Here is a 26,720-nt window from a genome sequence, read left to right as displayed (position 1 = left end):
TTGGCTAAAACATTGTATGTCATGTCGATTGTGGTGACACTGGTTAAGTTATTAGATGCTTGGGATATTGGCAACCTTATGATAATGGTGATAAACAATACAATTGCTAATATTCTGAAATTCAAAAACAATCTAGATGATGATATTAAAATTAAATGTTGTAATAATCACATTAAATGGTAAAGCTGCGCTTGGGTGGAACGCTTGGTATGTTTTAAGCCTTAATTCTCCGATAAATAAATTAACATAATATACACTATCCAAATTGTTCTTCCAATCAGTGCTCGCTAGATTATGATGGGTTATCTTAATATATCAAATGATTAATTGCCCACCTACAACTATATCTTGACTATGAAATCGTAGCTGATAAATTCTGATTAACTAATCAGTGTTAATTTTGTTTTTGAATTTACAAATAACATACGTGAGAGTAGCTCGTAAACGTGGTATTTACATAGCTATGAACAAAAAAATCTTCAATTATTTAAAAAAACTACTAATTTTAATAAAACGAAAGCGTGAGTACAAATAAAATATCTTTATTCAAAGGCAAGCAGTAATAAATCTAAAACAAAGAATCTTCAACAAAAACATTTTACAGTATGTTCGCAACTCTTCAAATTAAAGGTTTCGTAATAATTAACTTGTACGTTATCTGGTTTGACTAGACATAAAGTGTGAAATGATTATTTTCAAAGGACAATGGTTGCGTACGTACTAACAATATTTCAACAAGCAATAAAAATCGAACTGCTAAAGAAACACAAACGTAATCTAATAGGTAATTGACAATAACATTAATTAATCTTCCTTCTATCACAACTTCTTTGGATAAATATAAAAATATAAGTTCTTATAAATTACTTAAAAGTACACAAATATATTGTAAACTTAACCTGATTTTACCTTTAGTAAAAATTAGCTAAATCATACAATATATGGCCATATTTAAATCTCTACTATTTACAAAAAAATTAACAACCCGTTCATTAGGTGACTTCGAAAGGATCGGTAAATCCATGGTAGGGATAAATTCCACCCAGGATATATTTGTAGTTTCCATAGTGATGAAGTCTGTAGGTCCCAGGTGGTGTTCCTTCAGGTATCTCCCATTCCACCTCGGAGTAGCTGGTACCGAGGACCTTAGAGTTGCGCAGCCAAATATACCTGAGGAGTATAAGGAAATAGATGAATCTAATATTGGAACTTAATTGTATCACCTTCTGAATAGTATAACTTTTATGCATTAATATTTGCGTTGTATGCAAGAAGTTTCCTTATAAGAGCTGAATTGATTCCCCGTGTGTTCTAATATTCCTATTGACTTTGTCGTCTAGCTGTATTATTATTTAGTTTAACATCTACTCTTATCTAGATTGTCTTCATTATAACCCTGTATTGGATTCATAAGAATTTAACTCACTTGGTCTCCCAATCAGCGTCGGTAGCGACTACCACCCAGGCTTCATCCTGCTCGGACACTAACTTCTCCACGGTTGCGTACCACCGACCATGTCTTATCCCGTTTCGGGGGTGACCAGATACCTGAAAATGGATGTCTCATATTTTAATGATTTGCACATTTTGAAGGCTCTAAATATCACCGGTTCTTACTAAACTGTTGTTAAAAGACCGTATAGATCAGACTCAAAGATTTCTTGTCTTGTCGTTGACACGTGTTTAAATATTACATTAGAATTACATTCAGTGAGAATGCTAATTTTCTTGAAAGGCTTACAACTCGCTCAAAGCTTATCATGATAGACAGATATTGGACAGTACTTACAAAAGTAGCCGATACAACATCTCCCCAGCTGTACTGTTTCTGTGGCTGCTTCAGACAGTCACCGAATTCTTTGCCCCAGGGCGCGGTATCCCATAGCACTGGAGGTACTAGAGTAATCAGCTGATCTGTGAAGTCCAGGGGCTGAGGACCCGGATCTAACTTTTGGCCCTGAAAGATAAACATAATATTGTTTTTGCTGGATGATGATGGATGGTTGCACGCAACTTAATATTTCTAAACAATAAAGTCTAATCTAAATTAGACAAAACAAAGACAGTAAATTAGCCCTTGCATATAGCAATAAAGGTATAGGTGAGTAATCGACTAAAATTTTTAAAAGATTAAGATGTCATCAGAATACAAAACTTACATTTATCAAAGCTTCAGAGAGCTGCTGGTACTTGTTGAGGTAGATGTCTAACGTGTGCGGACCGAAGATAGTGGAAGCCGCCTCGTATCTCTGAGCCTAAAACAGTAAAAGTCAGGATTAGTAAGTAATACATGAAGTAGATGAAACAAAACCGAAGATGATTTAAAAGCTTTGAAAGGATTGAAAAACAGAAAACTATTTACTTGATATTCTTCAGGAGTTGCGATATAGTCCGAGTAGATATTAGACAGTCCTGCTATCACAACTCGTTTGGCCCCAGTGGCTCTGCCCACCACACTCCTCAAACGTCTTCCTGACATGGTGGTGAATTCTCCGGGCACGGCCGCCATTACGAAACCCCCTATCCGAGCGATCGAACAAGAGACTATGTGCGGCTGCCATTGGTACGGAAAATTCGCCTTAAAAGAATAGAGGAATAAGTAAGAAACAACATACAACTGGAAGAGGTCAATCCGAGCAAGTTTTAAGGCGAAACTCCTACGCTTATAAAGTGAATTGTTTTAAAAAAACTGAGTTATTATCCTCTTACTAAATAATGGATCAAGTTTTCCTTGACTCTGAGATGCATAAGTCATATTATTCATCTATATAGTTTGCATAAATAATTGACTTCCGGAAACACGAGATTATTACATTGTGTACAGTTAAAAAGTCAGTCCGTGTCTTTGTCCAGTTGGGAATAAATCATGACATTTTTTGCTAAATAAGACTTCAAAATAATTAAAATACGCAGTAACTTACTCGTCCCGTAGCTAAAAGAATAGGTTTGGGTGCCTGGCACGCAATGTCTTCCGCGGTTGGTTGTGCGATGAAGTCTCTGACGGCATTCCACAGCGGGTTACCAGTGGTTGTGCCTTGGGAGAAGTCGAAGGCTCCGGGCCCATCGGTAGTGCCCGCCGCGAAACTGTACCCCATAGCTGGCAGGCAACCTTTTACACTAGTGCTCTGAAATTCAATCAATTTTTGTGTTTTAATGTTGTGTTTTATATTTTTTACTACGAGGGCTGCTATTTATGATCCGGAACTGGCCGCTTACAAGAACAATATTTAAAAAGTAATTACAACATTTGAAAATAGAACTCTTTGGTTGAAGAATACATTTTGTTTCATGTGACTGTCAATTATTTTTCCATTGTGGCGTCATTTTGAAAATTGCGTGTCTTCATTTGCCATGGATTTAACGCGTGAACATTTTCGTGCAATGATTTACTACGATTTTCGGCGTGGGCTAAATCAACAACAGTGCTTTATTCAACTCACCGCAACTTTTGGAGATGAAGCACCATCAAAAACCACTGTTTATCACTGGTACAGTGAGTTTAATCGTGGGCGGTCTATGCTCACGGATGAAAATAAAGAAGGTCGCCCAAAAACAGCTGTTGTCCCACAAAATATAGATGCTGTGCGGGAACTAATAATGCGTGATCGTCATGTTACATATCGCGAGATAGAGGCGTCCTTAGGCATAAGTATGACGAGCATACATAAGATATTACACGAACATTTGGCTGTAAAAAAAATATGTTCGCGTTGGATTCCGCTCAACTTGACAATCGATCAAAAACGGGCTCGTGTCGATTGGTGCAAAAAAATGATAAAAAAATACAACCGTGGTACGTCAAAAGCCGTTTATAATATCTACACAGGTGATGAATCTTGGATCTATGCATATGACCCCGAAACTAAACAACAGTCAACGGTGTGGGTGTTCCAAGATGAGCCGAAACCAACAAAAGTTACTCGTGCAAAAAGTACTTTGAAGCAAATGGTCGCCTGTTTTTTTGGAATTAATGGACATGTGGCTACAGTGCCATTAGAGAATCGTAAAACGGTTAATTCTGAATGGTATACGACCATTTGTTTACCAGAAGTCTTTGAAGAAATAAGAAAGGACAACCGACAACGCAGAATCATATTACATCATGACAATGCTAGCTGTCACACCTCAGCTGAAACAACTCAGTTTTTGGAGGGTCAAAAGATCGAAATGACTGGTCATCCGCCGTACAGCCCTGATTTGGCACCTAACGATTTCTTTTTATTTCCATACGCGGAGAACAAATTACGTGGTTGACCACGTAATTTGTTCTTCGCGTATACGTTTTTCGAGCCGCGAAGAGGCTGTTGATGCGTTCAAAATGCACGTTTTGGAGATACCTCAATCAGAATGGAAAAAGTGCTATGAAAATTGGTTCCAGCGTATGCAAAAGTGTGTCGATCATCGCGGCGAATATTTTGAAAAGCAATAAAACCATATTAAATGATATATGTTTGTTTCTTTTTTTAATTCCGGATACATAAATAGCAGCCCTCGTATGCAGTCCCAGGTGGAGAGAATTTTAGGTCTAAAACTTAGATACCTTCAAAGATTCGTTTCATATTATTTTTTATTTTTTGCTGTTATTATCTTAGTATTATTTTTTTGAATCGTATATGGTTATACCTACTTACAGCATTGAATGTTTCTGATATGGGATCGTAAGGATGAACTTCTTCTTTCGGTATTTCGACAAACTGATGGACGATGCCAATTTCTCCTGTTAAATCTTCCCCTGGTTGTTTAAGAATTTTCTGTAAAAAGACATAATATTCTACGATCATTGCAATATATTATAATTAGTCAATAACATTGTCCGGTAACAAACCAAAATGTGTTATTGCATCACATAACATTGAAAACAAAAATAATGCCGTTCGTTTAAAGCGTAATTATTGCATAAGTAAAATAACCTTTACACTTACCATTGCTGTGTCAAACAGTTTAGTGGCTATGATCTTCGTGCTCTCAAACATATCCCTCCCAGGGCCAGAGGCAAAACATCTCTCTTTGGGCAATTTACACTGCAGTTTCTCCTGATCGCAGGGCAAGCCGCTGAACTCACACTTTGGTCCTTTCGTATTTGGTGAAACGTCTCCTAGGTTAGTAGAAGCAAACGCACAGACAACACGACCCTGAAAATTAAAACGAATAGAGTTAGTTCGATCGTATCAAAGAAACCCTTTTTAGCAAACAAGACAAGGAAGCAAACGCACATACTGCGAGACCCTTAAAATTAAGATGATTACTGGTTGGTTCAATCATAAAAAAAAAACGGCCAAGTGCGAGTTGGACTCGCCCATGAAGGGTTCCGCAGCAGCAATAAGGTTTATTTCTATGAAATCAAAAGATTTTTGATTTATTTTATATTTCAGTTGATTTAATGAAAGTTAAATTACGGTTTACCATTTATGACGTATAAAAAAAACTACTAGCTAGATCTCGTTCAAATCAATTTTCGTTGGTAGTTTTTATAGTAATGTACATCATATATTTTTTTTAGAATTATCATGCCCCTACTTTAGAACACATTTTACCACTTTGGAAAAGTCTCTCTCGCAAACTATTCAGGTTAGAAAAAAATGATATTAGAAACCTCAATATTATGATTTTTGAAGACCTATTCATAGATACCCCACACGCATAGGTTAGATGAAAAGAAATATTTCTGTTTCAGTTGTACCTATGGGGACCCCTAAAATTTTTAATAATTTTTCCATTTTTAACCCCCGACAAAAAAGAGGGGTGTTATAAGTTTGACGTGTCTGTCTGTCGGTCTGTCTGTCTGTCTGTCTGTCTGTCTGTGGCATCGTAGCATCCAAACTGGTGGACCGATTTTGATCTAGTTTTTTTTATTTGAAAGCTGACTTAATTGAGAGTGTTCTTAGCTATAGTTCATCATCATCAGCCTGCTCCGTGCTGTAAAATCGCGGTTCATCTGGTTCGTGAAGGGCCGATTAGCAACTTGCAGTCGTTTGGTGGGCTTTATTGCATTCTAGTATTGCAATGTCTCGCATTTATGAATATTTACACATTAATGGAAAGTTGACCTGGTGCTGCAGCATCACCTGGTAATCAATAGGATACTCAGCACCTCACCAACTAAGAGCAATGGTTTCGTGTTTGGGCTCATTTTAATTGCGACAACTAGTAAGACGTAGATAATCATAAATTTTTTTCGTGCTGCTGTTGCAGCATCACCTGGATATAGGAGCCGAGCTCCATATGAACCCAAAGTGGAGGTTTCATGTTTGGATTCATATTGACGGCCTCATCCAAAAGGACATTCCTACATAGTATTCATTGGTATGTAATATTATGATCCTGTTCTATCAACAGAACAGAATTATTCTGCACTATAACCAACACAAGTTTAAAAAGCATGAAATAAAATTAAATTAAGAAATTTAAAAAAACCCCCGCCAAACAACTTTAAAAAGTAATGAAATAACATATTTTACTGACTTTAAGTTTAAATAATTCCTAAGTATAAAGTGATATTTTAGTCCATAATTATTGTTGTCACGGTGTGTCGGGGGACCGCTAATGTAGATAGTTTAAGGGTCAGTTCACAACGAACCAAATCGAGGCAATCAGTGATATGGCGATACAAAATGCAAAAGACACTGTTGGCGGTCCCCCGACACACCGTGACAACAATAATTATGGACTAAAATATCACTTTACACTTAGGAATTATTTAAACTTAAAATCAGTAAAATATATTATTTCATTACTTTTTAAAGTTGTTTGGCGGGGGTTTTTTTTGAATTTCTTAATTGTATCAAAATCTTAATGCGGTTCACAGACTACATCTACTTACCAAGTTTCAATAGTATAACTCTTATAGTTTCGGAGAAAAGTGGCTGTGGCATACGGACGGACAGACAGACAGACAGACATGACGAATCTATAAGGGTTCCGTTTTTGCCATTTGGCTACGGAACCCTAAAAAGGAGCCTTTTTTATCAAACAAGACAAAAACTTTATAGATTTAGATGTCTAGTGGCAGATGGCAGATGAAAGGTATCGGAAAAATTCTTATGAACTGTTTTTGACATCACAAAACCACAACACGGCGCTTTGATTAAGTCAAAAATCAAAATAATATCGAAAACCCTCATTATTCTCTATTTTTCCAACATCTCGTCATCAATCAATCATACAATTCATACATCATAAAGAGCTTTTAATACATACTTTTCCCGGAAACGTGCTATTGCCATTCATCGCCTTCTCCATCAGAATAGAAGCATACCCGACATTATCGGAAGATATGAGACGGTTGGTGTTGTTCATACTTGTAGGGTGAACTGCGAACCAGTTTATTACACCGATGATTTTGTCCGTTGGTGTGACAAACCGAATTTGCGCCATGTTCTTATCTACGTCGTATTTGTATCTGCAAAATTCGATAATGAGAATATTTAGTGCCGTTTTATTCCTTTGTTCTCATTTAAATTTAAAATGTTTTCATGGATCAGGTAAATAAGGCATTGACTTCGTTGGATTTCTGTACTGATTTTGTCGGAACGGGTTGTCAAATGCATAAATCGATGGTACGATCATGAGGTCGATGGACATACTTATCTCTCTCCTCCTGTGGGTTACGTAGATATGAAGTGGGAGAGCGATTGATATTCGCTTCCAGGAGTTCTGCTTCACCGTACTCTACGCGTGCCGGCGTTAAATTGTTGTGCGCCATTATTATGCTCTGTAAAATACAAGACATCATGTATTGCAGTATCACTGCCAATTTTCTAGATCCCGATTATTCGAGTATTGCGTGCGAAATGCCTTCGTTAAGTTTCGAAGTCAACCAAATTTAAATTAGAAGAATTTCGTCATGTTATTATTAGGAACACAGAACGAACCTTAAGAATGCCAGCAATGTAAGAAACGTAAGTTTCTTTGACGAATCCCAGGATTGGCAAGTCAAAGAGGAAGTCCAGAAGGAAACCACCAGGCGTGGAATGTGTGTGTGTGCCGCTCAATATAACGTTGTTGTCGTTGTAGACGTCGCCGTAACGCTTCTGAAGACGCTTTATAACCTGAAATGAAAATGTTCATAATGTTTTGTGAAACGGAATACATGGGTAGATACAATACGGTAAATTGTCCTATTTAAAGACATAGTATGTAAGTTGTAACAGATCACCGAAGACGGTTGTCCGTATTGTACTTAATTAGATGTTAAGTATTTTTCTATGGTATTAGGCTAGACTTTATTTTACTCATCTCCAATTTTCTTCTTTTTTCTATTTTCTTTTTGCCATTAACATTTAATAAATCCTTTCAACTTACCTCTCTCCTCACACCGATCCCCATCATAGCAGCGTCTACGGAGACGAAAACGAATCTCTGTTTTCCATCGTCCAGCACGAAAGCTCTGGAAAACTGGCGCAAGTGAATCCCCATGCCACTTTGCTCGAAATTCGCGTAGCCCATCTAAAATGGAAATGATCAAAATATTAGTTATGCCTATACCATGCATATTCTGAAGTTGCTAATAAAATGCAAATAGAAAGCTATGGTATTTGTATATTATTTTTAACCGACTTCCAAAAACGAGGAGGTTATACGTTCGGCTGTGGATGTTTTTTTTTTTTTTTATGTATGTTCAACGATTACTCCGCCGTTTGTGAACCGATTTTCAAAATTTTTGTTTTGTTGTATAGGGTATTACTCCAATTTGGTACCATGTTCAGAAAAGTGGTGACCTGATGATGGGATCTATGAGTAATCGAGGGAACTCCTCAAAATTCAAATGGAAACATATGATTTTTTTGGTTTCATATGAAGTATTCCAGGCATATGTTACCAAAAAGTAAGATTTTGCACCAGGATATACCATGGTTCAAAGGTGATGAACAGAACTCCTTACTCCTTATAGATACATGTTTGGGGGTTTCGGCGTTGTCTTAAGAACTGAAAGCATGTACTACTATGCAAATTTAATTAATCATCATCATCATCACTACCATTCCACCATACATCCATGAGTAATCGACGGAACTCCTCAAAATTTATATGGAAACATATAGTGGTTTAAATTTTTTATGAAGTATCCTAAGCATATGCTACCAAAAAGCAAGATTTTGCAATAAGATATACCATGGTTCCGAAGGTGCTAAGAGAACTCCGGATTCCTTATAAATAGAAGTTTGGGGGTTTCGGAGTTGGTTTAAGAACTGAAAGCATATGCTGCTATGCAAGTTACATTCATCATCATCATTATCACTACCACCAGTCACCACACCATGAATTATCTCATACCATATAATAAAAATCTTAAATATATGTATAGTATAAAAGTATTAAATATATTTCCGTTGTCTGGTACCTGTAACACAAGTCTTTCAGGTACTTAGCACGGGGCCAGACTGACGTGATGTGAAGCGTCCATTGATTATTATTATTATTATCTAATTATAATTTATAACCCTTATTATTGGTACTTTTAATCGTCTTTAAGAACGAAACCCGAGTTTGTCGAACGATTTACAAAATTATAATGTTATTTCAATGTAAATGATTCGATCTTCGTGTTTAGGTTACCAAGTTAGCAATTTGATCATAAGATCTATGAGGTATGCTAATCTCCTTAAATTTTATAAGGACTATTATAGTTATATTTGAGCATAATATTATATTATGTTGAGCTGATGAGTGTTCATGAGTGTAATGATAGAAATAAATTCACTGAACAGTACTTTAGAGCCTTTAAAGACAGGCGTATGAACATTAACTTTATCATTGCTTGATTAAGAGCGAGCTGTCGGATCCAAAGTCACTAAGCATATATAAAATAATAATAGTAGGTAAACGTTTTACATTGTTATATTCTTTATCTCCTTCTAAAATTTGTACCAAAATGTAATCCACAATCTTTGTATGACTAATCCAGTATCCTTCTACATAATATGAAATTCATAAACCCCAAAAGCCCATGCAATTAGGTAGATAATATCTAAATACTTATATATAACTCAAAATATGTGACTGACTGACTGACACGCACAGCCCAAACCATTGGACGGATCGGGTTGAAATTTAGCATGCGTACGCATAGGTAGATGTTATGTCGTAAGCATCCGCTAAGAAAGGATTTTGATACCACCCCCAAGGGGTTAATAGTTGCTACTAAATCGTAAATCAGTGTTTGTATAATGGAACTCACAAATCCGACTTCAGCCGGGGGTCCGGTGACGTCAGCGATGCCTACGCCCACCTGCAGCGAGTGGGCGGCGGTGACGCACATGACGCATGCTAATAACCGCAGCATCTGAAACATTGCAATCATCATTATTATTATTATCAGCTTGTTATTGCTATTTTCAACAACACCTCTTAATCGTTGATTAAATATCATGTTGTCCCTTTCGTAGTTGCGTTGGACAGAGACAACATGATGTGATGACAAGAAATAATTACGATATTTCTAACGGACGATCAACCAACAGATGAAGGTGGAATTGCGACGTAAGTGGTTAAAGTCTAGCTCTCAACGTTATCCTTGTTGCTAAATCATTCAACTGTGTGTAACGTAGTACTCGTAAGCAATGCAATAATTACAGTAAACAATGCATTATATGACAGAGACAGAGCAAACGTTTTTCAAAAATTGTTGTTGATATTCGGTTGAGTTTATTTAACCATAAAGGTCAATTTAACTTTGATTAAGCCATCTGTATTCTTCACCACTCGACACCACTTTAAATACCTACCGTCTCGGCCGAATCTTCCGATAGACAAACTACGATAGGAAACACAGCACCGAATGTGACTCTCATCAATAATTCATTAATCGCACTTCGAATTTTAATTGCGTTACGATATTCGAACCATTAGACGCCGTAATTTAGATTTTGAGGTTAATCTATACTAATATTATAATTGGGAAGAGTTTGTTTGTTTCTTTGTTTGTTTGAACGCGCTAATCTCAGGAACTACTGGTCCGATTTGAAAAATTCTTTCAGTGTTAGATAGTGCATTTATCGAGGAAGGCTATAGGCTATATTTTATCACGCTAATACTAATAGGAGCGAAGAAATATAATTCATAATTCATTTATTGCCAGAACGAAGTACAGGTTGGTCTTAATTCTATAATATATACAATAATACAATTGAATCTTTCATTCTACCATAGCAATACAAAGTTAAGTCCTCTAATTAATAATATCTATCAATATGAAATTAACAACCAATACATTATTTAAATAGCGAGACAATAATGGTATATATAATTTAAAGTAAATCATTTTAACACATCAAAATAGAGGAAAGTGTGGAAAAAAACGGGGAGAAATTATTTGAAAGGGCTTATTTGAACGCGCTAATCTCAGGAAGTACTGGTCCGATTTGAAAAATTCTTTCAGTGTTAAATAGTCTATTTATCGAGAAAGGATATCTATACTATCTATACTAATATTATAAATGCGAAAGTATCTCTGTCTGTCTGTCTGTCTGTCTGTCTGTCTGTCTCGCTTTCACGCCAAAACTACTGAACCGATTGCAATGAAATTTTGTACACAGTTATTCTAGAGTCTGAGAAAGGACATAGGCTACATTTTGATGTGGGAAAATATCTTATTTCCATGAAAATATCGATGAAAATTACTTCGCATTGCGCGTGGCCAGCGCTCATCCCGGGGGTCCTGGGTTCGAGTCCCGCAGGCGGAACAAAAAGTTTTCAATGTTCCTGGGTCTTGGATGTGTATTAAAATAATATTTCAAAAATCTTAAATATATTTTATGTATAATATTATAAAAAATCCAGAAATATATCGACGCGATGCAATGAACATTTTAGTTCTAATACGATTCAACAGATGGCGCTTTTCTTTTTAACTTCGTTGTAACATAGAACTAATCATACTTATTAGTTATTATGTTTTTGTTTATAGTTTTTAATACGTTAGAATATTATGTTTAATAATATTATCACTTGCTATAATAATAATCAATCTATCTTATCTTATAGAACTCCTACTGCATTTCTAAGGAGTTCGAGTGTGTTGTGTTGGCCTATATTCCATCCAGAAAATATATCAATGCAATCAACATTTTAATTCTAATATATGAAAACAGATGGCGCTTTATATTTTACTTCATTATTATAACAGAACTAATCATACCTACTTTATTATATATTATTGTTTTTATTCATAACTAGCTGTTGCCCGCGACTTCGTCCGCGTGGACTTTAGTTTATAGCGCGCGGTGTCAACAAAATTTGTGTCAAATTTAAAAACTTTTTAAAACCCTGGTAAGTGGTACCCCTCTTAGGGCCGCGCTACACCGGAATGGCAGCGCTGAAAGTGCTCGCCTCGCCGCTGCCATTCCGGTGTAGCGCGGCCCTTAATTAATCAAAATACCCAAAAACAGCTGTGCAGTATGCACATAATCTGTACTAATATTATGAATGCGAAAGTATCTCTGTCTGTCTGTCTGTCTGTCAGTCTCGCTTTCACGCCAAACGCCAAAACTACCGAACCGATTGTAATGAAATTTTGTATACTGATAGTCTAAAGCCTGAGAAAGGACATAGGCTACTTTTTTACTGGAAAAAAGGGTTGTAAGGGTCGTAAATTTGTTCAAAAAATTCATAATAGATGGCGCCGTGCGTCTTCTACATCGCGCTGACGCTTGCTCAAAAGTCTTTCTATAAGAGGTGGTATCATCTTACATTTAAGTCTCGATTTTTTTCGATTGTTATATCTATTCTACGGTATTAAATAACTCAGTACTTTATCTGTGCAGGCAGTGACGTAACCTTAAGACCAAATTTCACCAACGACTGTTAAAGTTAATGCTCGAATTAGTATCACGTTAGCTGTTTTGTTTTTCATATGAATGAAAGAGAAGACAGGATATTTTAACAAGCTGTTAACACTAACAGACATTGGTGAAATTGGGGCTAAACCTATCAATGATAAATAGTTTATGGGTAAAGTTGTGTAATTGGGGGGCTAAATAAGCTTTAAAATTTGGCATAATATATAAAATTTAACATACAAAAATGAAGTACTTATTGTTTGCACACTGCACAGCTGTATTGATTTAAGGGGTACCAGGGTTTTTTTATAAAAGCTTTTGACACCAATTTTGTTGACATCGCGCGCTATAAACTGAAGTCCACGCGGACGAAGTCGCGGGCAACAGCTAGTAGGCTATATTTTATTGCGCTAAGACTAATAGGAGCGAAGATTTAGAGGAAAGTGTGGAAAAAACGGGAGAAATTATTTGAAAGGGCTTATTTGAACGTACTGGAGCAATTTTATGTTATTTGGCACACATGAAGAATAGACCACGTGAAAGGACGTAGGTTTCTTTTTTTTTGCGGAAAAATGTACTGTTTCCGTGACATTCCTAAATTACGCGGGCGAAGCCGCGCGGAACATCTAGTTGTGAATATTTAATTTTACAGCACTTTTATCATGTTTGTCTAACATTGTATTTTGGTGTTTATTGTGCAATTAATTTAAATGCCGTCGACCTCTTTGGGCCTTCTAAAATAGTTTTTATATATTTTGTTGAAACCTCTATGAATATTCTCAATGTTTTTGAGTACTTTCTAAATCATATTATATTATGGAAATTAATAACAGCTTGTAGTAACTATTGCGTAATCTGTGATGGCGTTCATTATAAAAGTTGTGTTGGGACATTGGAGTTTAGATTAGCAGAGTAAGGGTCCCCGCAGATATACAACTTTAAGTTGGCCGACTATCGTACAAACCACAGAAATAGATCAAGATAGAAGTAGGTATGAAAAAAGTGATACGCTCGTGTTCATACAAATTGGAGCGACATTGCGCTTCTATCTTGATCTATTTCTGTGGTTTGTACGATAGTCGGCCAACTTGAAATTGTAAGTCTGCGGGGACCCTAAATTAACATTTACTAAGAGAGCACATGAGTGTGTTTAATGTACTCCAGTCTTAATAATTTTAAAAAAATCTTCTGTAATTTGTCGACATTCATTACTCAAACCTGTTTAGAATTTAGTTGCAATTGTATGTTTAGGATTAACTACAAAATCATAATTTTGTGGTTTAGTTTAGCTAACCATTCACAAAAGTCACGAAGACAACCAAGTGCCTCCGGTGCCTCCGATCAATGTCAAGAGACTACGTCATCAGAGGCTTAAATTAACACTAAACAGTCACTTATATAGCAGGTATACGTATAGGTAGTCTACTTTATAAGGCCTTCACTCCTTTATTAGCTTTTCATTGGTTAGTGGTCGCCGAACAGAAAAAATCCCACAGTATGGTCTCAGTAGGCTAAAATATATAATTCGTAGTTACATACTTGTAAATAAAAAGTTTGATCTTTATCTGAGACCCATAAGTGTTTGTCTATAGATAACTCACGGCAGATACCTAGATGACGCACGATTTGTAATGGATGTAACTACGACGCGATATCGATAAAGGGTATGATTTACACAGACCAAGTACGTATAGCCTCAATCGAGGACAATAAAGACTAAAATAAAAACATAAAATGCATCGTCCATAAAAAGAGCGACGATATTGATCCAGTCTTCATAATCAATGAAGTAAGGAAATGCCAACATCATAATTTGTAGGATACGAACAGATCTATAGAACGACCGCTCTAAAAATATTTATCTGGAAACTCCAACTGCTCCACTAAGTTCGTACAAGATTATAGTATCTCTGAATTTCTATGAGAGTGATTCCTAATATATTATGTATCTGTCTGAAGATCATGGGGCAAAATAACTGAACGCACTCAGAAAATAAATACAAGTGATTCGTGATTCAGCGCGCGATGTCGGGCGACATTGACCGCAGATTCTTCCGCGTGGCGTGATCTGCTTAGAACTGCGGGGGACTCTCACGTACTTGCCTAGTACCTACTCATCTATTTACCGTGTTTGAATCTATTATAATGCAAAACGTTGCAGCGCAGCAAGTCATTAGTAGATAGGTGGTTCTTCCTTATCCTGAACGTACAGAACGTTGTCACGAATTACCGAAAAATCTTCATTTCTTTCTCCATACGTACCGGACGCTTAGAGAAAGAAATGCCAACTTCAAGAAATCACTGGTACTAATGAGGCTTGCTCTTGGATAGGAAACTTGCTTCAACAAATTATCAAATTATCGATTATCGGGATGCAACAAATTAACAGGGATGGCGAACCAATGACACACGACATAAAATTTTGAGTGTGCTCTGTTATACTGATCACACAATTTTATAGTGATTAATCTACAAAAGCGCTAAGTTAGGCTAGGGGCGTTATATTTTTAAATACGCGTCAAGATTACAAAAAAAAAATTAATGGTCCGTCTATAATCATTAATGACATCACATTAGTGTAAATAAAAGTGGCACGCTGATAAGGCAGGGTTCGCCATCCCTAGCCTATGCTTTCTAATAAGAGAAATCAAGCCTACATAAAAGTTCTTCTCTGCTAACCAAATGATTTACATGGACCCCCGTCTACAATAATTGTGGACACCCATTTTTCGTCAGGTCAGGGCCAACGTAGACCCCCGTCTAGTCTCACATGGACCTCTCGGGGTCCACCTAGACCACTTTGGGAATCTGCTCTAGAGCAAGTGTAATTGAAGTTTACACAGCAATTAATGTACCATTGTTTATAGTGTCTGTATGTACGTGTTTATTATTCTGTGTAAGGCCAAGTAACGGTTTCCGTTGCTTTCGAGGGGTACATTAGAAATGGATTTTGTATAGAAATCGCCAGGTGCGTCCCAGGTATCCGCTTCCAGGTGTGCGGGATCGCGTTTTGGGATTTTTATTTGTTGTAATGGATTGGAGTTCAAAGCAATTGAATCTACATTGATCATTGCATTGGAATTTTGATTCTTCTGAACAATTATTTTCTGTACTTATTTGGATTGAAGTTCAATAATAAATAGAACCTACATTGGTAATTGCATTGGAATTTTGAATAATCTTTATTATTGCATTGTAGTTTGGATCCTCTTAACAATTAGGTATATTCTTTGTTTGTTCGTTTCAAATATTAGATAGCGAGACGTTATTTGCTTCGAATGAAAACAAAGATTGACGGGGTCTTTAAACTTGCATGCAATATTATGTATCCAAGATAATATTGCATGCGATTTCTTAAATGCACTTTCATCGGCTAATCTCTCTCTAACTATTGAGTTACTATGTAATACGCTACGAATAAAAAAAACTAGTAATACGTATCAAATCTTAAAGGTGATTGTCCTTCAACTAAAGATCTTAATGCTGATACTGCGTCTGTTTATCATTAATGCCTATTTAGTAACCAGTTATTTAATATGTAACTGGGTCGTTTACTGTATCATTATTATTATTAGATCCAAATAAAAATTTGCGTTATGAAATAAACCCTGACCTTCCAAACAATTATATTACTTATGCGTTAAGCGCGTTTCGTAAAACACCTTTATTTTGTAGAGATAAGATACAATCTTGCATGCGTGCATGATGCAGTATTGCTTAAGCTTTGCGTGTCCCCAGTTATGAACAATATTTAAAGAATCTTGTCATTTTGTATCGATATATCGATCAATATGTGCGGAATGTGGATATACCCGTAGGCCGTAACTAGGCAAATGCATTTGCCTAGCATTTGCCTAGTTATACAGAGTAGACAGAACTAAGCTAGTACCTACACATTTCTGATCCCCGTTCGACGGTCGTTAAATAGAAAACATTGAAACTCCAAAGCTTCTGTATTTCCGATTTACCTACAATAGACAAATGATGATGGGTGCATAAACATAATAATTAATAATAATACATCAGCCAGTGAAAACTCAACGTACACTATAGGGTTTGTTAAGTTAAATAGGTGCAAAGCTATAAAAAATCAGTTTACTTCAATTATTGTTATCGTTATGTTATTGTAAACACAAATAGTTTGAATAATATGGAAACGTGGCCTTCATACATGATACAAGTAACAAGCTCCAAGGCAACCGAGACAAGTTGCTTTCGCTGCTGCTTAAAATTTACAAAATTCAATCTTTATAACAGAGTTCTTTGGCAACTGGAATTTGGAAAATTAAAATATTATTTTACCATGACCTATCGGGTAGGTCATAGTCCATTGAACAATAAGCAGTTTAGTAAGGTCCTTTCCTTAGTAAAATATAGAAATTAAGCACCAGGTAGGATAAAAAACAGAATTAATGTTTCATCTCCAAAATGAGAAAGAATAATTGAAATAAGAAGATGAAAAATATCAATTTCAAATAAAGGAATATAAAAGGAAGAATAAATTGAGACTTAAGGCGAGGATAAATCCCAATTTGTTATTCCGCGACTTCCGGTTTACCTAGTTCCAATATAATAACGAAGTTTTAAAAAATATGAGGTATAAAGCACAATATTTAAAATACCTTAAACCATAAACATTTTAATAAAACTTAATACTTTGGCTGTAATTAATTTACAAACTCACCTCCGATAAAAATCTATTTCATCAAAATATAAGTATTAACTAGGATAATTATACATTTTATTTGAATAAATTGTTAGTAAATATATATTAAAAATTCTTTAACCGAACAATTTTGTTTCTTAATGTTTATTTCCAAAGATATTTAAAAAAAACATGAAAAATAGAGAAAATCCGCTCGAGTGACTTCAGTTTTATGCTAAGCTAAAATGAATCTTATTGCGATGTGTATACGCTTGGTCTTTGGTTGTGTGCAAAGTTATCGTTTTGGATTGAGATTAATCCCCGCCTTAAAATTCAAATGGTAGTAATTGCGAATGGATGTAAATAGTAAAGTTCTAAAGTTGAATAACCAAATAAATGAAAACTGGTTAAATCAACAGTACTTGACACTATGAAACACGAACCTTAAGGCTTAAACATAAAATTCTAGAACAAGATAAACCTAAATAACGCGTATTGCATCGAAAGTGGTTATTCCAGTTAGAAATCGTTTTGCGACACTATGGAACGATGCTCGCTTTTGAAACAGTGTCCGGTGTGACGATGTTTTTTTTTATGAAATCAGGGGGCAAACGAGCAAACGGGTCACCTGATGGAAAGCAACTTCCGTCGCCCATGGACACTCGCAGCATCAGAAGAGCTGCAGGTGCGTTGCCGGCCTTTAAAGAATAGGGTAATAGGGGAGCGTAGCGAAGATTGACGAAGTGTTTCTATGTTGAAAGTTCATCTTGCCCCAATCGTTTCAATTTTCAAAAAAATCGGCCAAGTGCGAGCTGGACTCGCCCATGAAGGGTTCCGCAGCACCAATAAGGTTTATTTTTATGAAATTGAAAGGTTTTTAATTTAGTTTTTATTTCAGTTGATTTAATAAAAGTTAAATTAAGGTTTACCATTTATGACGTAAAAAAAACTAGCTAGATCTCGTTCAAACCTATTTTCGTTGATAGTTTTTAAAGTAATGTACATCATATATATTTTTTAGAACTATCATGCCCCATCTTTAGAAGTTAGAGGGGGGGGGGAGGACACACATTTTACCACTTTGGAAGAGTCCCTCTCACAAACTATTCAGGTTAGAAAAAAATGATATTAGAAACCTCAATATGATTTTCGAAGACCTATCAATAGATACCCCACAAGCATAGGTTAGATAAAAAAAAATTGTTTCAGTTGTACCTATGGGGACCCCTACATCTACTTACCAATAGTATAGCTCTTATAGTTTCGGTGAAAAGTGGAGCGGCTGTGACATACGGACGGACAGACAGACAGACAGACATGACGAATCTATAAGGGTTCCGTTTTTTGCCATTTTTCTACGGAACCCTAAAAAGATAGTTAATAGGTTAATATAATATTTCATATTTTGATATCTAAGAATTAGCTATACATGGATATACTTACTTAGCTCAGACGGTCCCTACCAAAAGGTCAGAGTAGTTACTCATTAATGTTTGATGTGTAAACTGTAAACCCAAGCTCATTATTTCGCTAAATGTCTTAGTTAATATTTACAACATTTACATGTACCAAAATTAGTGTTCATCTGCACTACTAAAATCAGAATTGAATGAGGATATTGGGTCGCTTTTAATTCGCAGAAGGTGACTACTAATGCCTTAACCATCAGTAAGAAAGAAGATCGAAGCAAATCTGTAAGCAAATATTATTTCCTTTTCGATTTTCTTTTTTTCTGATAGTAAATGAAGGCATTTGTAGTCAACTACCTTTTGCGAGATTCACGGTTAGGACTATTTATGCCTGTTTTCACCGGCCAGCGGCCATTAAGGGTACAATATTATATCCTTCAAGATTTCACGAATTTTTGTGTCTCACGTTCGTCCTTAGGGCGTAAGAACTTTTGCAAAACATTACTTTTTTTTAAATGTGTTTGTTTTAAGAGATATTTGACCCGCAAAGATAGCTAGGGAACACTTAGCCTTAGGAGACCGTTGGTGAAAACAGGCATTAATTCCACATAACAACGGCCACCGTAGGAATGTTTCAGACTCCGATAGACACAAGAGTGAAGACAATAATGACTTCTTGGGTGATTTCTTGCTATTACTTCGAAAAGTATCATATTGTCATTACATCCTATTGTGTGAAACAATCTACAACGTACAATACCTAACGTGGCTCATGATTATTTCCACGACATACTTCAAGAACCAACAATATTGTTGAATGAACGATAAAGAACAAAGAAAGGTTAGGTGATCAAATATTGTTTACATCTGATACAAGATACCTACTACCTATACTAGGGCTGATATTTTGATAGATACGACGCGATGCCCCCCTATTATTCATTACAATGTGTTATTAATTATGATATACATACTGACACTTAACACTTTTCATATTTATAAATCCTAACGGTTAAAAATGTTATTTAAATTTATTTATGAACCACCTTAGATAACCAGTAAAATAGTCTTCTAGTGCTACTTCTACTTAAATTAAAGTATCTACAGTAGACATAGCTGGGCATTAACTCGTTAATCCGTTAATCGTTAATTAACGAAGTTAACATTTTGATTAACTGATTAACTTTTAAGTTAACTTTTAAAAATATTAACGGACTCGTTAACTTCCGTTAATATGCAGAAGTCTGTTAATCGTTAATCCAATGACTACTATTTACCGCACGCCACCGCGGCGCGGCGCGAAAACTGGTTCAGAGAGTTAGTATGAAACGACAAGTGCCGGGCAGGCGGGCAGCGCGGCGCCGCGGCACGGCAGCAGCGAGTGAAGCTTAGGCCAAACCTACGCGACCATAGGTTTGGCCTAAGCTTTAAACAAAAACAATACTAGATACATTTGCCAATATTATATATATTATCATTTTATTTAAGTAGGTACAGTTTATGTAAATATACAAATTATTTGAGCATATCTATTTTATCTAATTATTATGCATTTACTTATAAAGATTGTTATATATACTATTTTATTCTACTTAATTAGTTTGCACGCCAGTGTGCATCTGTCGAGCGAACGACAACAAGGCTCCACAGAACACCAGGGATCGCGGTGTAGGTACTATACCGCGATCATCACCTGAGTGGGGTCCTTTTCGGCAGCATTCGCATTACACTACATTGTGTTTTGTACCCAGATAAATATCAAAAATGTGTATTATAATGTCCGTCTGATTGTTTTTTTTTCTCTGTTTTTTGTTTTACTATGTTCTGTTTTGTAATGTGGTGTAATGTGTTTACATGTTGAATAAATGTTTATTATTATTATTATTATTATTACATTTTCAGGCGCGTGCGAGTGAGAAGAGATTTGTTTCGTTTTATCATTTCATTACCCAGCGTCGATGCTTATAGAGAGAGTGATTTGTTTATTGTTATTATAAATCATTTGCATGTTGATAAAGAAGAGTGCAGTATAATTTAGATAGATAGAATACAATAAGTATAGAAGTATTTTGTTTTGTCCCTAACATTTTAACTTCGAAAACCTTAAACCAACAATTTTTATTTGTATACTAACGCAATGATATAAGTTACAACAAGGCCATATTACATATTAACGGATTAACGATTAACGTTAACTTGCGTTAATACGTCCGAAATGTAACGCTTTAACGTATAACGAAGCTAATATTTTTTTAACGGATTAACGATTAACGAAGTTAACTATTTGATTAACGGTGCCCAGCTATGACAGTAGATAATAATTATTAAATGCACAGAATACAAATTACTGATTAAATGTCTCCCGAGTTACAACCAAGAGTCAAGAGTCAAGACATTACTTAATTATTTTAAAACTAGATGTCCCGGGCAGCTTCGCCCGCGTAAATTAGGAATTTTACGGAAACCGTCCATTTTCCCATAAAAAATAGCTCTTATGTCCCTACTCCCTTCACTTGGTCTACTCTATATCTATGTCAAATATCGCCATATAATATCGTAATTTCTAATATTTCCCCCGTTTTTCCCACATTTTCCTGAGTTTCTTCGGTCGTATTAGTCTTAGCCTATAGGCTAAGACTAATACGACCGAAGATATTTTCCGTTAGATAGCTCATTTATCGAGTAAGACTATAGTCTTACTCGATAAATGAGCTATCTAACACTGAAATAAGTTTTTCATCGGACCTGTAGTTCCTGAGATTAAAGCGTTCAAGCAAACATACTCTTCAGGTTTATAATATTAGGTAGGTATAGATTTTTTAAAATATCGCTTGACAAACTCGAGTCTCGATCTAATAGACGTTGAAAGTACCAATAACAGGGTCATTATAGGCTCATAAGTCATAACCATGGGACGATGTATGGTAAGTATAATATGGTAGTGATGATGATGATGAATGTAATTTGCATAGTAGCATATGCTTTCCGTTCTTAAAACAACGCCGAAACTCCCAAACTTGTAGGTATCTATAAAGAATCAGGAGTTCTCTCAGCACCTTTCGAACCACGGTATACCAGGTATACCTCGGTGCAAAATCTTACTTGTTGGTAGCATATGCTTAGAATACTTCTCACGAAACCGAAGTCACCAGATGTTTCCCTATAAATTTTGAGGAGTTCCCTCGATTACTTATGCATCCTTCATCAGATCACCACTTTTGTGAATATAATACCAAATTGGGATGATATCCTATATACCATAAGAAAATTTTTGAAAATCGGTTAACGGCGGAGTAATCGTTGAACATAAGAAAACGAACATAACACCTCCCCCATTTTGAAAGTCGGTTAAAGTCGGTTGTGTTATTCTGATGTATAAGCTATTTTATTGTAAAGTTTCATTAAAATCCGTTCAGTAGTTTTTGCGTGAAAGAATAACAAACATCCATACATCCATACATCCTACTTCCTACTAATATTATAAAGGCGAAAGTTTGTTTGGATGTATGGATGTGTGGATGTATGGATGTTTGTTACTCTTTCACGCAAAAACTACTGAACGGATTTTAATGAAACTTTACAATAATATAGCTTATACATCAGAATAACACATACGATACAATTTTAACCAACTTTCATAATGGGGGAGGTGTTATGTTCGTTTTCTTATGTTCAACGATTACTCCGCCGTTTGTTAACCGATTTTCAAAATTTTATTTTTGGTATATAGGGTATCATCCCAATTTGGTATTATCCTCACAAAAGTGGTGATCTGATGAAGGATGCATAAGTAATCGAGGGAACTCCTCAAAATTTATATGGAAACATGTGGTGACTTCTGTTTCGTGAGAAGTATTCTAAGCATATGCTACCAATAAGTAAGATTTTGCACCGAGGTATACCTGGTATACCGTGGGTTCGGAAGGTACTGAGAGAACTCCTGATTCTTTATAGATACAAGTTTGGGAGTTTCGGCGTTGTTTTAAGAACGGAAAGCATATGCTACTATGCAAATTACATTCATCATCATCATCATCATCATCGTCATCATCATCATCACTACCATTTTATACCATACATATATATATTTATACCATACTAGATGTCCCGCGCGGCTTCGCCCGCGTAAATTAGGAATTTTACAGAAACCGTACATTTTCCCATAAAAAATATTTCCCCGGGTTTTTCCCACATTTTCCTAAGTTTCTTCGGTCGTATTAGTCTTAGCGTGATAATATAATATAGCCTATAGTCTTACTCGATAAACGATCTATCTAACACTGAGATAAGTTTTTAATACTTATATATTATTAAATACTTCTCACGAAACCGAAGTCACCACATGTTTCCCTATAAGTTTTGAGGAGTTCCCTCGATTACTTATGGATCCTTCATCAGATCACCACTTTTGTTAATATAATACCAAATTAGGATGATACCCTATATACCAAAAGAAAAATTTTGAAAATCGGTTAACAAATGGCGGAGTAATCGTTGAATATATGAAAAGGAACATAACACCTCCCCCATTTTGAAAGTCGGTTAAAATTGTAGCCTATGTGTTATTCTGATGTATAAGTTATATTATTGTAAAGTTTCATTAAAATCCGTTCAGTCGTTTTTGCGTGAAAGAGTAACAAACATCCATACATCCACACATCCACACATCCACACATCCATACATCCATACATCCATACAAACTTTCGCCTTTATAATATTAGTAGGATAATGACCCTGTTATTGGTACGTTTCATAGTCTTTTAGATCGAGACTAGAGTTTGTCAAGCGATAATTGAAAAATATTTATACTTAATATTGCTTGAGAGTATGTTTGCTTGAACGCGCTAATCTCAGGAACTACTGGTCCGATTTAAAAACTTATTTCAGTGTTAGATAGCTAATTTATCGAGTAAGACTATAGGCTATATATTATCACGCTAAGACTAATACGACCGAAAACTCAGGAAAATGTGGGAAAACCGGGGGAAATATTAGAAATTACGAAGTACTGGAGCAATTTTTATGGCAATACATATTTGGCACAGATATAGAGTAAACCAAGTGAAGGGAGTAGGGACATAATAGCTATTTTTTATGGGAAAATGTATGGTTTCCGTAAAATTCCTAATTTACGCGGGCGAAGCCGCGCGGGATATCTAGTCTATCTATGCAACCAAATCTATACATCCAAACAAACTTTCGCCTTTATAATATTAAGTATAGGATTAGTAGGATACTGGATCTTTCTAACGAGCTAACGGTTGTCCACCAATGGGCTTCTTCTGTATAAAAATTTTGATTTTCTAAGACTGGGTTGCACCAGAGGCGTGGGTAAAGTTAAAGTTAAATATGGCGTCCAAACACCCCATATTCTCATACGACATCTGTCAATTTTTCCGGTTATAGTTAAGATTAAAGTTAAAGTTAGTTGGTGCAACCCAGTCTAATAAAACACAAAATAATGGTAACCAATGATGTACCTATACTGTACTCGGCGAAACATGGCGGTAGCGGTCATTGACTCTCTGTCAAAAACTTGTCATTTTCTATACAAAGCAGCGATTGACAACATCTGACACTCCACTGTCAATCGCGGTTTATAAAGAAAATGACAAGTTTTTGATAGGGAGTCATTGACCGCTACCGCCATGTTTCGCCGAGTACAGATAGTAATGTCATGTGTTCTAACTTCTAACAAAACCGGCCAAGTGCGTGTCGGCCACGCGCAATATAGGGTTCCGTAGTACCGCTAGTTTTTGATAATTTTTGTATGGTCAATAATTAATGTACATTTATAACGAGTTTTACACTACTAACAACAACATCTCAGTTCCGTTCAAAGGAATTTGAACGAAAAGTTCCTTTATCCTTCGCCAAATACATTTTTATAGTTATTCGACTATTACTCAATAACTTTTGAAGTCTTCTTAGCCGTGATAGTTTTCCTTTTAAATTCAGCATATTTTCTACTCCCGTAAATTTTTTCACATTTCCAGAAGCAACCGTCAAACTGGTAGAAGGGAGGGACACTGGACTCTAACGATTTTTTCCACTTTAAAACTAAATATTTCACAAATGGATCCCTAAATCAGAAAATGATCTTTGAATACTCATTATTTTAAAAAACCTATCCAACGACACCCCATACGATGGGGTGGACGCGAAAAAAAATTTCATCCCCGCTTGATGTGTAGGGAAGGTACCATAAAAAAATTAAGATTTTATGTACCATTTGGTCGGCATCATAATATTATGTTCAATCATGCCAAATTTCAGCTTTGTAGGTCCTAGTCTGAGCAAAACCGCGGACAGACAGACGGACGGACAGACCGAAACTATAAGGGTTCCTTGTTGACTACGGAACCCTAAAAACAGTGATTTATTATTAAAAATTTATACGTGGGAGAGCCATGCTTCGGCACGAATGGGCCGGCTCGACCGGAGAAATACCACGTTCTCACAGAAAACCGGCGTGAAACAGCACTTGCGCTGTGTTTCGTCGAGTGAGTGAGTTTACCGGAGGCCCAATCCCCTACCCTATTCCTCTCTCTTCCCTCCCCTATTCCCTTCCCTTCCTTACTATATTAACCTATTCCCTCTTAAAAGGCCGGCAACGCACTTGCAGCTCTTCTGATGCTGCGAGTGTCCATGGGCGACGGAAGTTGCTTTCCATCAGGTGACCCGTTTGCTCGTTTGCCCCCTTATTTCATAAAAAAAAAAAATGTCTTAGTTAAATGCATTATTAAAATATATTTTTATAATAATTATTTGGAAACAAAAGTAGGCAACGACAGCGTAAAGTAATATTTTTGTTATGTAAAAGTTAAACTAACGTGTTTTAATGTAACGGTTTGTTATTTACTACTAACAAACAATGTGGTAAGCAAATACTTCAGAGCAGGTAAAAAAGTTTTAAAGATATTTTAGATGTTCCTGACTCCGTCGCTGATCATTACCCCATAGAATTTTTTTCTTTATACAACGTCGGAATCCAAAGTGACAGATTAACGAAGAAAATTTCTATAGTTTGTCGTATGGTTTGTCCCTAAAATCTATCAGTGTTTGTGTTTTTTCGCATTTATAGTTTAGCAAAGCTCAAACATTACCTTACAGACACGCCTGGGAAGCCCAGCAGTTAACCAAATAATTAACCGGTATTTATTTTTATAATGTCCTTAACTTATGTTGGAGGCTTGCAAGTAGGTAAATATTTATTTTATAGAACACGTTTGCAGCATCAGGCTATTAAAACGTTTCCCACTTCTCTCATCCCTTAAAAATAGCTCTCAGCTCTCACAATCATGGAAAGTTCCATTATTTTTGACCGACTTCCAAGAAGGAGGTAAAACGTTCGGCTGTATGTATCTTTTTTTTTTTTGTTCATGACGTCATTTTTCAGAGGGACAAATTAGGACTTTGCATTGATAATTTAATGTAATATTATGTTAACACCCTTGTTATACTTATCTAGTAATTTTTCTAATACTTATACTAAATTAAAAATATGTTTAAAAACACTAAAATCTTCTACCCTATGATAATACACTTTAAAAGTATGTACTTGGTATGTATCTCTATGGTTTTATTTTACTTACCCTTTATTTTTATTTTGATTATTATTCCTTGTAATTCACCGATTTTCTTAAACCACATATCTTGACGACATGTTTAACGACGAACAACGATCGATACCAAATCGATGTGCACACGCGATGTTTATTTATTTACAAGCGACACGAAGACACCGACTCCGACGGTTTATTGTAACCGACTGTCAATAATTGCAGCCGTGAGCCGACTTCGTTGAATCATTGGTCGACACTCGACAGTCGACAGCGTCGAACACTTGTGACCGTGATACACATACATACTTGGAATGTCTCGGATAA

At 35.9% G+C, this 26,720-nt stretch overlaps 1 protein-coding gene across 2 annotated transcripts; it reads right to left on the bottom strand.

Annotated features, from left to right (window-relative positions):
* Positions 1-522: 522 nt before the first annotated feature.
* Positions 523-26,620, bottom strand: LOC121739935 (neutral ceramidase-like). 2 transcript variants are annotated; one of them, XM_042132561.1, is made up of 14 exons: positions 26,427-26,620; positions 10,178-10,282; positions 8,302-8,445; positions 7,872-8,048; positions 7,584-7,711; positions 7,198-7,399; positions 4,923-5,132; positions 4,632-4,751; positions 2,922-3,125; positions 2,363-2,578; positions 2,160-2,255; positions 1,790-1,957; positions 1,427-1,548; positions 523-1,170 (listed from the first exon to the last, which is right to left on the bottom strand). In XM_042132561.1, exons 2-14 carry the CDS (start codon positions 10,280-10,282, stop codon positions 993-995), a joined length of 2,070 nt encoding a protein of 689 aa, XP_041988495.1. In that variant the 5' UTR covers positions 26,427-26,620; the 3' UTR covers positions 523-992. The 2 variants fall into 2 exon arrangements, with proteins under 2 accessions (XP_041988495.1, XP_041988494.1); XM_042132560.1 differs by lacking the exon at positions 26,427-26,620 and having other exon boundaries at positions 10,178-10,291.
* Between the last annotated feature and the right edge of the window lie 100 nt (positions 26,621-26,720).

This window comes from Aricia agestis, chromosome 2 (genome assembly GCF_905147365.1).
Source record: "Aricia agestis chromosome 2, ilAriAges1.1, whole genome shotgun sequence".
Taxonomy (NCBI): domain Eukaryota; kingdom Metazoa; phylum Arthropoda; class Insecta; order Lepidoptera; family Lycaenidae; genus Aricia; species Aricia agestis.
The sequence above is the reverse complement of the archived record's forward strand: the minus strand, read 5'-3'. Positions and strand labels throughout refer to the sequence as shown.

What these genes read in the sequence shown, in the direction of transcription:
- LOC121739935 (XM_042132560.1), bottom strand. Translation starts at nt 10,291, where the DNA reads ATGTTTCAGATGCTGCGGTTATTAGCATGCGTCATGTGCGTCACCGCC. An exon ending in CCCCGGCTGAAGTCGGATTT is followed by an intron (nt 8,446 to 10,177) that starts GTGAGTTCCATT and finishes TTTCCATTTTAG; the next exon opens with ATGGGCTACGCGAATTTCGA. An exon ending in CCACAGGAGGAGAGAGATAA is followed by an intron (nt 7,400 to 7,583) that starts GTATGTCCATCG and finishes CGAATTTTGCAG; the next exon opens with ATACAAATACGACGTAGATA.